Source organism: Hydractinia symbiolongicarpus, chromosome 6 (genome assembly GCF_029227915.1).
Source record: "Hydractinia symbiolongicarpus strain clone_291-10 chromosome 6, HSymV2.1, whole genome shotgun sequence".
NCBI classification, from domain to species: domain Eukaryota; kingdom Metazoa; phylum Cnidaria; class Hydrozoa; order Anthoathecata; family Hydractiniidae; genus Hydractinia; species Hydractinia symbiolongicarpus.
Window position 1 is genome coordinate 9,629,116 of NC_079880.1, and position 15,328 is coordinate 9,644,443.

General features: G+C 32.4%; 1 protein-coding gene across 1 annotated transcript; it reads right to left on the reverse strand.

The window, feature by feature from the left end:
• Nucleotides 1-1,393: 1,393 nt before the first annotated feature.
• LOC130647878 (uncharacterized) lies at nucleotides 1,394-8,898 on the reverse strand. The gene is made up of 5 exons (XM_057453884.1): nucleotides 8,641-8,898; nucleotides 4,793-5,117; nucleotides 4,439-4,562; nucleotides 4,097-4,216; nucleotides 1,394-2,761 (listed from the first exon to the last, which is right to left on the reverse strand). Exons 1-5 carry the CDS (start codon nucleotides 8,655-8,657, stop codon nucleotides 2,223-2,225), a joined length of 1,125 nt encoding a protein of 374 aa, XP_057309867.1. The 5' UTR covers nucleotides 8,658-8,898; the 3' UTR covers nucleotides 1,394-2,222.
• Nucleotides 8,899-15,328: the final 6,430 nt, after the last annotated feature.

Consider the following 15,328-nt stretch of genomic DNA (forward strand, 5'->3'; position numbering starts at 1 on the left):
GGGCGAAAATAGATTATCTTTAAGACCGTACATCTTAATTCTTCCCGAAGAACACAAAAAAATTAAAATATTTTGGAAAAAATTTTTATTATAAGATAATTTTTACTTTTTTCCAATCGTGCATGCGTGCCTTCAATATTCTTTCCTTTTTTTATAATTAACATTTCGTTATAAAAAATTTTTCTAAATTAACACATAAACATATCTCAAAATGTGTCCTTTAAGCCATGTTCGCACCAATGAGAATAACGTAGCTAAATCTTATGCTAATTCGCATGTTACAGTATACTCATACAGTATACTCAGTATTCGTACGAATTACATAACAATTACATATTAAGTTTTTGAACATCAGAGCAACACCACTTGATCTTTATAAACTTATGACGTAAATAAATTGTTTTTAAAGGTTTAATCGAAACAAAAAATTCTTTGATTGAAAAAACAAAACATGATGCATTTAGCAAAATGCATTTTTGATTCTCTTTTAATAAACAATTCTTTGGACCATTTTTTTGTTTTTTAAATCTTTGGTCTTCTTCTTCTCATCATTTGGATCATAAAAATTCTCGTAGAGCATGTCCTTATCGGAAAAGTCCATGGTTATAAAGCCAATACGACTTCGTGTTCTATTTGATGTGAGCACCTAAGTAAGAACCGTTTCGCATATTTTCATTTCCGGGATTTCTTATTCACATGCATAAGTTTTTACGAAGGGATAGCGCTATTGGCATTGATGTGAACCTGGCTTCACTTCTTCGATTAGAAAGTTATATTTTACATTAGTCGTTAAAAAAATCTACTTTGTCGATATGGTTAACAATCAACACATCATCAGATCCAGAAATTATATCATTACATTATTACAGAGATATATTTCACTCTATATATTTAATATATATTAATATATACTCTCTTCATAGAATAGAATAATATTTCTACATATCATTTAAATGGCACCAGAATCGTTATAAGGAAGTTTTTATTTTAATGAAAAATGTTACCAAATATATTTTTGCATCTAGCTTATTGATCAAAGGGTTAAGCCTTGATAAAACGCGTTATGGTAGCTTTAGATGTATTTTTTATTTAATATACCGAGGACACGAAGGAATATGACAAGTCAAGACACCTAAAACACTGGTACATTACAATACGTACCGCACTAGGGCACGTAGAAATTTGGACACACAAGGCACATAAATTAGCACACTCAAAAGATCGTCTAATCTAATTTTCTTTAAATAAACACCTAAATAAACCGCATTTCTTAATAGAAATGAGATGAGCTGGTTGTGGTTGTTATTATCATTTATACCGCTGTTGTGGATTTAGTTGTTGTTGTTGTTGATTTTGTCATACTGTTGTTGTTGTTGTGTTTGTTTGTTGTTGCTTTTGTTGTATTAAATATAATAAAAACTGTTGGCTTCTTTCTACATCTTATATTTACAGGTGGATGCCCTTACCAAAAATTAGTAAAACATTTTTTTAAAAAAGGAGGACAGTTTACTATAAATATTATCTTAACAAATACCATCTTTTCTCACATGAAGTTTCCTGCTAAAAAAAGCCCTTCCTTCCTGGAAATCTTTCAAAATCGAATTAGAGTTCAGAAAAATTTGCGCGCGATAATCGTTTATTTATTTCTAAAAAATGTTTTTTGTTGGTCAAAGTGTGCTTACTTAAGATGGTAGATCTTTTAGTTTTAAATTTTATTACCCATTGTCAATTGATAAATCCACTACTTAGAAACAAATGGTGAAGGTGCGTAAATTTCTAGCACATGTATTGAATAAGTTGTCAAACTGTTTCTATAAGTTTGACGTTAAAAATCAGATAGGCTTATATCTTCTACAAAATTAATAAAGAATTTTAGAAACCTTTGAAAACGTCACCATTTTTAGCTTAACTTAATTTTAGATATAAAGATAAACATCAAGTCTAATCATATTATTGCGTTTAATAAAAGCCTCCTTAAAGTGCAAATAAGAGCATTTTTTCCGAAACCTCAAGTTACGTATTACCCGGTATTCATCCGAGTGGATACAGTGTAAACATGTGAGATAGACCTGGTGTACATCTGCGGTTAATAAAAAAGGATGTTTTAAAATGTTGAAATGGTACGTGCGCGTGTCTTGTGATTTTTGTGTTTTTTTGTGTTTTTCTTTTTTCAATATCGTGTATTTACGTTCATTATAAGGGAAAATTTAAATGGCACTTTTTTATCGCACAAAAAACCGCCATTCTCCTGAAGAATTATACTGTGCTTTATCTCTTTTATAATAATCGTCACATTCGAGTCTTTCGTCGTACAAATTTACATGATGGTGATTCCTGATCCATATAAAGTGATTGTTCAGTTTATTGTTGTCTTTATGCGAAGTTGACCACTGTTGTAATGCCCAATTCATACATTGTGATGCAATATAAGACGTATCGTCGGGAAGTATTTCATAGGAGTGACATGATGGAGGAAGAGTTTCAGTTACGCCAGAAAAGTAGTCAACCACCTTTTTACCGTTGAAGTCATTTGTTGTTGCAATATGTATCGTTCTGTTATGCCAAGGTTTGTGACAGTAGAAACGAAGTTGGGTGAAATTAATAAATTTTCGTAATGCACCCAAACCAGACACAGTCAAGAGAAACCTGCCCGTTGAAACATCATTGAGTAATGAGATGTTATCTGAATTGATCACGTTTGTAAGATTTTGATCTGGAATTGAGCCTTTCTGCACGACGTTGCCAAATTCTGTCCATCCTCCTATTAATAAGTAATCCTATCTTAAAATATTAATTTCCAACACTGAAGTGGCTTTATCCTGTATAATATTTACTAAATTAATACAAAATCTTAAAACAGGTTTGGTTTATGTCATGCCTTAAGGAACCGTTACGGTTAAAAATTATACCCTTTGACGATGTTCCTTTATACAAGGAATAGTTATACTTTTTAAAATTGTATATATGATGTCACTTTTACAAGTCTGTATATTGATTGGAACAAAAGTTTTGTTAAGTGAGGATGACCATGAAAGACCATGACTTTTGTAAGTAAGTAGCTGTTTGTTTTTCATCATTTTACTCGTACCTTTGATATAAATCTTTACAAATCAATTTTCTCGACTTCCTGAACCTTCGCGGGCCATCGAATTAAATGTTTCATGATGCAGACATTCCAGAAACCACAACTAGTGATTTTTAACCTTCCTTTGTTCGGCCAACGCATCTGCCTATGCTTTGATAAATGGCCAAAAAATTCATTATAAAAAGGATTGTTGCGAACCAATGAGTTATGTTGGTATTCCTCTATTTATTATGCAAGAGAGGAGAGGATTACACGATTACTCATTTATTTATATATTTGTGAGAGATCTGACGGAAAAAAACTAATTTTTATTTTACGTGCCGTGGATTTTTAAGCTTTTGAGTGAATATTTTAGAAAAACAATACTATGATCTTTGTTTTCTTGCTCGGGAGTATCATAGTCACTGTAACGGAGGAATGTATGCAATATACTAAAATGACCAATTTTGTTAGATTCAAATATAATGTTTTCCAAATCGTGGTTTTTTGTCATTTTGTGTAAGATTTCATTTTTAAAGACAATATGCATGTCAAAAGAATTAATTTGGTTTTCCTCTCCGAGTTTTCTTTTTGTTGTATTTTGTGTAAGCCTTAAAATTATTTCTCGAAAAGTGTTCCTTCTTTTTTATTTTGAATAATTTTTCTGCTACAGGCGTTACGTAATATAGCAGCATAATTGAATTTTGTGAATTATTTTTTCATGTATTGTTAACTGCTAATTTCTTTAGATTTTGTGTCAATTCCCTGCAGTGTTAGCGTATGCAATAGCCTGAATAGAGGATTTCAACACATACAGTACGTTTTAAGAATTTTGTGATCAACTTTAATTTTTTGATGCATATGCTAATTTGTAATCTTGAAATAATGAGGAAACTTTGGTTTTTGATGCATGTATACATCTGCTACATCATTTAAATAGCTAGTTATTATGTATCCACAATCCTCCCTCTTTCTAAATATAGTGTATCGGACAAAAAAAAGGTTCTCATTAAAATTTAACAGCCAAATTACCTCCCAGTGTTTCCATGTCGCAATACACTAACGTTGGTTGTTGCAGTTGCACCCAGTAGTAGCCATTTTTCAAAGTGGGATGATTTTCATTTATCCACTTGCACGACTTTGCAGGATGTTCTAGAGAGACAACAGAATTACAGAGTAATTTGACAAAGAGCTATTTATCTTTTATATTGCTAGAAGCAAGGATTTTTTACGAACTTCCTGTATGTAAATAAATTAATTACAAGGCTTAGACCGCCATGTTTCCGCATCTAAGCTTATCAAAGCTCCACTTGATATTATGGGCAAACAAAAATGTTAGTATTCGTTTTTGCCATAAAAACATAAGTAACGTACGCAGTTTATCACATCGTTCCCCATGTGTTTCATTTCTGCATGTACAATTGAATCCAGGTGGTTCACAAATGTCCTCACAATAATGCCCTTTGCAAGGCGACGTGCTGGAACAAACATCTCCAACCTTAATAGATTTGATGATGAACTTGTTACGTGTATGTGGTAAACAAAGTAGTTTTGCTAATTTTACTAAGGACAAAAATCGTTTACTATGACTTGCCATGATATACCATGTTTTGATGGTTAAAGGTCTTGCTGATTCATAAAGTTTTTTAACTAATTATGCTTGCAATTTACAAGTTGGGAAGAAATCCTTAAGAAAAGAAAGGAGCGCAATGGAGATACTAACTTTACCTCTTGATTATTAGGATCAGTTTCATAATGGGTCCAATTAGTAGCATAAGTAGCTTCAAGGTTATCCTCAGCAGTCGTATTTTTCAACAATTCGCATGTCTTTGCGTAATCATTGTAATTAATCGATTGACAAGCACCATTCAAAATGCACTTCTTCACGCAACTAAGATCATCTTCTACCTGGTAAGTGTCAAGGATTCCAACCGTTAAGCGAGAATCTTTATAAAACAAGGAGAGGTCGGAATAAAATCCACATGATAATCGTAAGATTTTCCCAGTAATTAGGTAATAGTGCACTTCCAGCAGGAGAGTGCACACAACAATCCTACAGAATTTAAAAGTTAAATTCTATGAAAAATGAGCACAAGGAAAAAATATTACTATGATTCAAAGGTAAAAAACACACTAACCTACAGGCACTTTTCATTCTTCTATTTCTATCTTGTCTGTTGTTTTTTGCTAACCGGCTAGAAATACATTTTTTAAACATATTTGCCACATTCAAATGTGTTTTGTATTGTGTATTATATTATTCGTATTAATAGCTTGTACGTCAGTTGTGGTTAATTTAAAATTTAAATTCCAAAGCAGGCACGTATTCATCGTATTTAAGACAATTATAATACATTTAACAGGTAATTTTTCTGTATTGAAACTTTGTTTTTAGCAATAGAGTTACCTATTTACTTTATAGAAAGTTTAAATTCTTGTTTTGAAAAGTGAGTTTTTTGCTATTTTTAGAAGGTGTAATTGCACAGTATAACTATGTTAACCTCACCTCAACTCAAAAGTCTTAAGTTTATTATTCTTAAATACTGTCAAGAAATGATATTGACGAATTTGAAAATAATTTTTATTTACGGAATTTTAATATTTTACTCACAATACACGCGAACTTCTTTTTAATATTTATCGTTTTTTGATATTTTATAATGGTAAAAACAAAAGGACAGAGCAGAATATGGAGAAAATATTTGAAATATAATATTTGGGCTGTTTTGTACGTCATTCAGCTTTCGGCAACTAGTCACCTACAGAATAAATTAAATTTAAGTTTAAAATAGTTAGCTAAGCTATATTCATTTGCATATACAGTAATATTGTGGTTTTATAAACAAAACATAAATACTGCATCAATCATTGTTTATTGCACCGATTGAAATACATAAAAACTATTTTCAAATTAATTTATTTAGAACATATTAGTTATTCATCGAGCAAAGTTGCTGCAGTGAGATACGTTAATGCTCAATAATCAATACTATACCATGCTAGTGTCAATCACGACACTTGAAAACTAGTAAATTGCCATTTGTACAAAATCTTAATGACGTTTCTGGGATTCTTTCGAAAAAAACAAGGGAATGGATTTTTAAATTCACAAGTCATTATTTTTCAACATTCATAGGTGGTTGTTTCGGTCTTTTCTATCATCCATGTAAATGGGAGAATACAGAAGTTCTATAGCGGCTACTTTTTCTTTGAAGAGAAACCTCCATTTTTATCTATTAAACGTTCCGTCTTAAAAGACTAGTTCTGTCTACATTCCAATGTTGTTAATCCTGTTCTCCTTTTTTCTTCCTCAACATGTAAAAACGTCTATATTTTTGCATTCTAGCTGTACTTATTTTTTAAAGAAACAACGTTAAGTGTGATTTTCATATTCATTCCAGTCAAAGCAATTTTTAAAATTATAAAAAGTATTAGTTATCCTTTGAAGGAAATGTAGGTATGCTAGCGATATACGTTAATACTTAATAAACATGAGTATACCATATTAAAACAATTTGAACTAACACTAATCACAATTTCTTCTTTGTGAAGAAAAACATTCCATGTTAACCGTATAAATTTCTTTGATGACATTTCTTAAATTTTCTTGAAAAAAAATATAAAATTAGGAAGAGATGTAGTTTCTGCCATAAATGTTAGTCATTTTTATCAATCTTTTTTTTTAAGGAATTTAAACTGAAAAATACCAAACTAAAGTTTTTCAAAAGCTGTTTACAGCTTCTTTTTTAACCCCGACTGGGTGGAAAATGATGTAATTATTATTGTTTTGTGTTGCTTATATGACAGTAATATAACGTCATGTTTTGTTGTAAAGCGTCTTAAGATTGAGGATGATTGAGGGGATTTGTTGTAGATAGTCCTGAAAAAAAATAATTTTTATCTCTAAAAGTCTTTGTGTTTTGTATTTTCATGCCTGACATGCTAATAATTCTAGATAAGAGACTTTTAAAACATACGGCAAGACATAAAGCAGAAATCTTAAGATGCGAAGGAGAAGACAGAATATAATGCGAACGGTAATCTTATTATTGAATTTCCGCGCCCGAAGGCGTAGGAAATTCTTTAAAACCGTCGTTTTTTTCTTTCGGAGCATTTTTTGAGAAAAAATAGACCCTGGGATTTCACGTTCATCTGAGAGGAGGATAGTATTGAACTGACTAACTAACCCTGTCCCAAATGGTCAATTGAACGTCACAGATTAAAACTTCGTACCCAAGCTGCCTAAGCACTGGGAAATCATCTAAATGATGTTTCAGGCCAAAATTGGACAAAATTTGGCACACTTAACAAAAAGCTATGCTGAACATAATGGTGACATCATAATTTTGATTTCTTGTTACCTAAATGTCAATTTAGGCGAAAATTGGTCCAAAAATTAAAACTACTTTATTTTCAACAAAATTTGGCACAGTTAACAAAAAAAATTATGCTGAACATGATGGTGACATCAAAATTTTGGTTTTTTGTCACCTAAATGTCATTTTAGGCCAAAATTTGTTCAAAAATTAAAACTTCGACAAAATATAGCACAGTTGACAAAAAAGTATGCTGAAAATGATGGTGACATCAAAATTTTGATTTCTTGTTACCTAAATGTCCATTATAGGCGAAAATTGGTCCAAAAATTAAAACTACTTTATTTTCAACAAAATTTGGCACAGTTAACAAATAAAGTATGCTGAACATGATGGTGACATCAAAATTTTGATTTTTGTCACCTAAATGTCATTTTAGGCGAAAATTGGTCCAAGAATTAAAACTACTTTATTTTTGACAAGAATTGACACAGTTAACAAAAAAAGTATGCTGAACATGATGGTGACATCAAAATTTTGGTTTTTTGTCACCTAAATGTCATTTTAGGCCAAAATTTGTTCAAAAATTAAAACTACTTTATTTTCAACAAAATTTGGCACAGTTACCAAATAAAGTATGCTGAACATGATGGTGACATCAAAATTTTGTTTTTTTTGTCACCTTAAATGTCATTTTAGGCCAAAATTTGTCCAAAAATTAAAACTACTTTATTTTCGACAAAAATTGGCACAGTTAATAAAGAAAGTATGCTGAAAATGTTGGTCACATCAAATTTTTGATTTTTTGTCAATAAAATGCTGTTTAAAATCATAAACGTCTCAACCGCAAGACTTTCAACCATGAATGATAGGCTGTATTTTTTGTTATCAATTTCTTTTAAAATGTGAGTTTATTATGAAACATTGCGTTTTGTTTGCGGTTGTTATAACATATAATGTCACTTGTGTGCTTTATCTTCAGAGCTTCATGCACCAAACCTCTTCGAATGTTTGGCACGATAACACAACGAATTAGTAGGTTGTCATCAAATATTTTGGTAGCGAGCGGAAATTCTTAGAGCCCCCAGGGCTTCTTGTCTTATTCTTAAAAAATTCCTGGTTATTAATTAATGGTTCAGCTTTTGCAGATGGAAGCTCTACAGAATTTAAAAGTTAACTTACAGTAAGAAAAAGATAATTGATTACAAGAAGAATACATAAGCGTAATTTAAAGATAACAAAATAAAATTAAAGACTAACCTGTAGGCACTTTTCATTCTCCAATTTCTATCTTGTCCGTTCGTGATTTTTGCTAACTTAAACTGTTAAGATATAGATATTTGAAACATTTAACCAACATTTAAGTTGGTATGTATTGGGTATTATATTATTCATATTAATATTCTGCACGTCAATTGTGGCTAAACTAAAGCAAGTCCATATTCATCATATACAAAATACCTATTATGCATGTAATTGGTTTTTTTTTTCTATTGAAACCTGCAAACAAGAAAGTTAGATTTTTATTTTATACACATTAGCATACCTGTCTTCGACATGCATTAATAAATACTACACCAACCGTTTTTTCCCTTGGTGCTTCACAACAAGGGAAAAAGATAAAAATTATTCTGGAATTTTAATGTTTTCCGAATATACCACTTACCATTAAATATGCATTTTCAAAAGCGAAATGTGTTGATGTTCAATAATACATAATTTACCATGATCGAATAAACGAGTTTACGTCAATCATGAACCTTGTTTCTTCTTGTTAGAAAAATGGCGAAAATCAATACTCTAGTCAGTAGCATAAATGTATATTTATAACTACTTATGCCAGCATACGGGAGAACACACTTAATATTTTCAGTTGCTTTTTAATTTTTTTTAATGGATTGCACACAAAATATTTTAAATAAAATAGACAACAACTATGATAATGTCTAATTTCCCTTCACTTTTCGCAGCAAGTTAATTTATAACAAAGCAACTACGTTCACAAGGTTTTAAAACACGTCACAGCCAATTAAAATGCAACAGGAAAGTTCTTACCTAATGAAATTATTTCATTCTATCACGTGATTTGTAGTAGACAAATAATAAAAGTATAAAAACATTTTCTCCAATATAGAACATTTTTATAAAAGCTCTTTTAAATAAAATTGTAGAAAACATAATCCACTTTGCCGGCCACAGACGAACACAGTTTTCGTATTATTGTGAGAGACTAATTAAAAAAGCCGTGAAATATTCATTTAAGCAAAGGAAAAATAGAAGAAAAAAAATTCGAAATTTTGATGACGTCACCGGTACGTGTACAAAAAGGTTTTCTGAAGAGCGTATTAACCTGCGCAGAGACTGGAAGTATTTTGTGCGCAGAAACTGGAACTGTGATCAAAATAATATATAGGATCATGTGTTTTAACCAACGTTTTAGAGAATGTAAAGGCTTTAAAAATTTGCTGACGCCAGCAAAGACGAACCAATATACAAAAAAATTTCGTAAAAATTGCTTACCCATTGACTTTATTGTGGAGACGCCATTAACCAGTCTGATCAGAAACGGGTGGTTTGAATCAGTTTTATGACGTTAGACTCATTCTTGACCCACGTTGTCCTTACTTACCATTCAGTAGATGACAATAGTTAATTCCACCCGAAAAATTTAGCAATAATTCTACTTATCTTAAAGACAATTAATTCTGATATATATCACAACCAAATCTCGGTAGAGGTTAAGGGAAATAGCAAAGCATGGTTTTTTTGTTATATGGTGTCATTCGTAAAGAGTGAGCCAATGACATAAATTTTTAGGATTTACGTACAGGGCACTTTGATTACACTCATAAGCGCAAGAAATGCACACAAATTTTGGTACTTATTACAAAAATACCACTGGGTTTGTTTACAAAAGAGAACAGCCTCGACGTTGTTTTATGTTGTTCTTACAGGTAGCTTAGCTACCCTATATAGCTACATTAAGGATTAAACTAGCATTTATTACTTAATACTCAGTAAAATAGGTCAAGTTTAAATATTAATTTTTTTCGCTATAGCTAGCTAGACTAAGTATGAAAGGACAAGGCTGAGCTTTTTAGCTGAGGAAAATTACATCGCAGTTTTTAAAATTATATTACACATACTACAGAACACCTGCGGGAAATCTCATTGTTCATCAAGTTACCCCATATGGGTAATATGGAAGATTTCTTCATAAAAAACCTCAGAAACCTTTTCAAGTGGATTACTTTCACATTAACAAAAATTGAAAATTTTTAAGATGAACTTTTGCGATTTTGTCATTTATTAGTTTTCAAATTTCTCGCTGGAAATTTATAAGGTTTAAAACCCATGTCGCACAGTAACTTTTTCGTCCTTATCATAATGTCATATACATAAGCTATGGAACAACTTTTGCAGGAAAATAAAAACACATAAATAGAAAAAGGTTGTTATAAAAATAATATAAATTAATTTCAAACCAATTAGTCCCTGCAGCCATTTTGGTGTCAGCAGTATGAAAAACTATGCTAAAACCATAATAAGTAAAAGTCCTATTACTTCAGTAAAAATTGAAATAATGACTTGAAACTTAGTATTATATGTTTTTAGACCAGTTTGATGAAATGAACCCAAAAAATTTTTTTGCTACTATTATAGTTCTTGAGTTCCTGAATTTAGCCATTTTTGGGGACTCCGATAAACCTTTTTTGAAAGCATATTATTTTGACAAGCCATGTGTACAGATAACATTCAAAGTGATTCTCAGGATTTAAAATAATTCAAACAGATAAAATGTGTCCCAGGTTTAGGACCATATACCTTATCCAGCTCTATAAATTCAAAGTTGTTAGAAGTTATTTTTTTGTCCACCTGGATCTGCAACACGTTTACTTGCACTAATCGCTCAGCCTGGTGCCACTCACAATTAATTTTTGAATATCTACAGGAACTTATTATGCAAAATGAAAAATGCTAAACAACTGTATTTGCTTTGCAGAAGTAACAATAGGCTTCATCATAAGTCCTGTGAATGTTGGTTTATGAAAAATGTATTATACCTTTATGCTATAAGCACTCCACTGGATTTGTAACACATTACACTAAGTGTCCTCCGTATGACACAGTTTACCCTTTACTAAGTCTTAACCTGGACAGAGACTTTACGTCTTCCGGCTCCAAGCGAATATTACTTCTGGCTATACTTTCCAAAATTTTGTTATTTCATAAAAGAAACCTGAAAATCTACAAATATTTATTTATGAAAAACAGGTTTCTGTTCGATAAAAGAAACCTGAACATTTGCAGAAATTTATTTATGAAATATAGGTTTCTGTTTGTTGTGACAACATATTTAACCAACATGCAATGCCTTGCACACCTAACTAGCTATATACTCAAGTCTTGACTGTTCACTGTTATGGGAGGTCCAAATTGCTAGCAAGTAGCTATCTTTATTTAAAATGACAGAATGCCTTGAAAAATCTTTTGTATAGCTAGCCTCATAAAACTAATATATTTACCTCTTGTACTTTATCACTTAATTATTTAATAACAAATGTGCCCCTGAAGTGCTGGCATGGTATTAGCTAGGTAGCTTAAAATCACAAAATAAATATTATCCAGATGTGACCATCCCTCATCATCAGACATCAGAAAGGCGTTTCTGTTCTTTACTTCTCATTCTGGGGTACCTCGAATTCTTGTAAATCCAATGAAAAAAAATTACTAAGACTTTCTCTCCTTTCCCTTGCACGACTCATGGCATTTCTCAGCATGTCTTCAGTTCGAAGCCACGATTCCTTAGCTTCCAACTGCGTCTCGTTCACAAGTTTCAGCGCTAGCCAATGTGATGGACAACGTCGAGGAACCCTGGGTAACTTTGAAAAAATGTGGTTCTGCCTTATGATTTTTAGATTTTTGCTGCTGATATCAGCATATTTTAGCCCTTGAGTGCCACACCTCCGTATATATAGGAGTTAATTATCTTTAATATACTTCCTTTTGACGTCATTATTGTTTTAATGTCAAAGTTTGATAAATTACCGAATACTTTTATTTATGAAAAAAAAAAAATAATAGGTGATATTTCATAGACTAAAATTGAGAAAAACATAATCCACGTCGCAAAAGTCACAGACAACACCTTTTCCGTATTATTATGATTTCGAATGTATCACATATCTTATTTAAACGAGCGGTCGTTTCCTTCTTTTTCTTCTTCTTCTCCTTCTCCCGACTTTTTATCGATTGCCACAACGTCATGACTTTTAAAGTCCAACTTGACCCCGAGACTTAACGCTACGCCGGCTGTGTGCGAATCTTGATATTCCTGCTAGAACCTCACGCAGTGTTTCAATAGAATTAAAAGAGTTGTTTGTCCTTCCGTATTCTTTCCTCCAAGGTTGTGGCACGTGGCCTTGTGGTTATGGAGTTCGCTTTACAATCTCAAGGTCCGTGGTTCGGTCCACAGTGCGGACATGATTAGCAAGTGCCTTTACCACAACTACGGATCAATCCATGCCATGTGAGGGAAATTGGGTAGGTATTGCCAGTGTATACTTAATTAATGTATACATTTCGAACACAGGCCCATTTGATAACAGTGTTTCCATCACTGAAGTGGCTATATCCTTTGTAAATATTCAGAATAATAATAAAAAATATATCAGTACGTTTCATGTGGCTGAAACATAAAATTCTACCCGCTAAAGTTCCGCCATTTTTAGTCGCATAAATTAACGTATGATACCAGAGTATTTTTTGTCGTTTTCTCTCATTACTAAGCGCTTAGTTCAATATTAATAATGGCTGTCTCCTGTGTTTATGTTTAACCGAAGTTACGCTAAAGTTTTTTTCAAAAAAGGTATTATACTTATATGGATGACTAATCACTCAGCCCGGAGTAATATTTATTTTTGCACTTTTAATGGACACGTTCTCTAAAAAATGTTGGCCGACTGTTTTTGCTATGACAGGGTAGAAACGAGTTGTAAACTGTGTCTCTATTTCAGCTAAAGTTGTGGAAAGTCATCTTTTGAAAAAAATAGTACACCGGAAAGACCATAATATTGTGCGCCTATTTTCAAAAAAAATATTACACCGGAAACACCATAATAATCTGCGCCTCATTTGATTTCAGGGGCGGAGACTGGAATTTAAACAAGTTAGTCCATTACGCAAGGCGCTAAATAGCGTTTTTTTAGGTGCATAAAATCAAAAAAACTAAAACAAATTTTTAAAAATGCATTAAAAACAGTTGGTGAGAACCAAGCAAGGACAGGTCTATTAGCCATCTTTATACTGAGGTTTAAAGCGGGTTTACTTATAATGACATGTTTCATAAAGTGACCCGTTTACACACCCTGTCTTAAGATTAAAACTGAGGTCAAAAACTGACTAACTGACGTCATTTTCTGTGGCTAGACTGTACTTGGAACCAAAATGGGAACAATTTTCGAAACCAGGGTTTTCCCCACCCTGTTTTGGAGGATACGGGTTGATGACGCCATTGACATACCCTTATAATATATATGCTCGTTAAAAGTAGACAATCCTATACAATTACTTGATTAGTGTTTCAGGTTCTACATAATAGTGGCAGCGGCTTATTCTACATAGGTAGATGTTTTTGAGTTTCAAGCTAACGACAGATGCATTCCACGGGTTATCAAAATCCTAAAATAAACTTTTTGTAAATCATTGATGACGTCATTAAAATTTTTCCCATAGTTTTCTGTGCCTAGGTGGATTTTTCCACAGGCTTATTGACTAGTTAATATACTAACAGCCTAAAATTACAACTATGTGTTCGTACGGCGTCCCCATCTTATATCTTTCTGGCATCCAAATGGCAATAGGATCATGGCCTGTGTAAAGGCCTGTTCACGTGACCATTTTACAACCCAGAATCTGGGTTTTAACAATTAGATTTCCTTTAATAACCTAGGTTTTTCTCAAAGATGGCCGTGTTAAGTAAGCATGTCATTTAAAAAGATCGAGTTAGCAAGCCATTTGAAAAGATCGATTTAACTGACGTCAAGATTAGGCTAAGATTTCTGGCGAGTGAAAAAGTGATGACCAAACGTAAACAAGTGACAGGAACAGTATGTTTTTGCTTCAAACAGAGTTGGCCAGGATCACTGATTACTTAGTTTTGTTATGTTACGGCTCATATTTATTGAAAGTTTTACCCAGGATAGCTTCTTTAGTTAAGGATAGCTTCTTCAGTTAATGGTGCTGCTATCAACGAGGATCCTGCGTGGACCGGGACCCTAGTGCATTCAAATCTCCTATTTCAGCTACAAAATTTCGTGGGAACACCACAGTCGTTCAACTGGGCAACAGCCTAAGATATCAATTATCTAAGTAGAAAGGATAAATTCACCCTTTTATAGTCTCTGGCATGATCGGTTTGGGTTTGAACCCAAGGCCTTACACACTGGGGAGCATAAAATAATAAAATTGCTTTGCAAACACCAAATACGGAAACATTTATAGAGTTTTCCTAAACCTGTATGGATATAGCGTACAACTGAGCAATAAATAGCATCATATTTACTTTTCTCAATGCTATGAGTTTATTTTCTTATTCTTTCTATATTGTGATTTGTTTACTTTGGCTAAGTTACGTAACTGCCCATTGGTACCATTTTAAACAATCTTTGAAATTTTCAGAACACGAACTATAAGATATTTTATACACTGGCTTGTTTTACCCGGTTGGCTTGTTTTACCCGGTTGGCTTGTTTTACCCGGTTGGCTTGTTTTACCCGGTTGGCTTGTTTTGCCCGGTTGGCTTGTTTTACCCGGTTGGCTTGTTTTACCATAAATTGTGATAACTTTTTCAATGGCAAGGAAACTGTTGCTCCACATTACCCGTCAGTCATACATTTAATTTTTCCTGGCTTTTTAAGAGTGCTGAATGTATTATTGCAGATTTAAA

Coding starts and splice junctions, on each gene's coding strand:
- LOC130647878 (XM_057453884.1), bottom strand. Junction 4,563..4,792: donor CTGATCCTAATAATCAAGAG/GTAAAGTTAGTA, acceptor AAATCTATTAAG/GTTGGAGATGTTTGTTCCAG. Junction 2,762..4,096: donor CGACATGGAAACACTGGGAG/GTAATTTGGCTG, acceptor ACTTATTAATAG/GAGGATGGACAGAATTTGGC.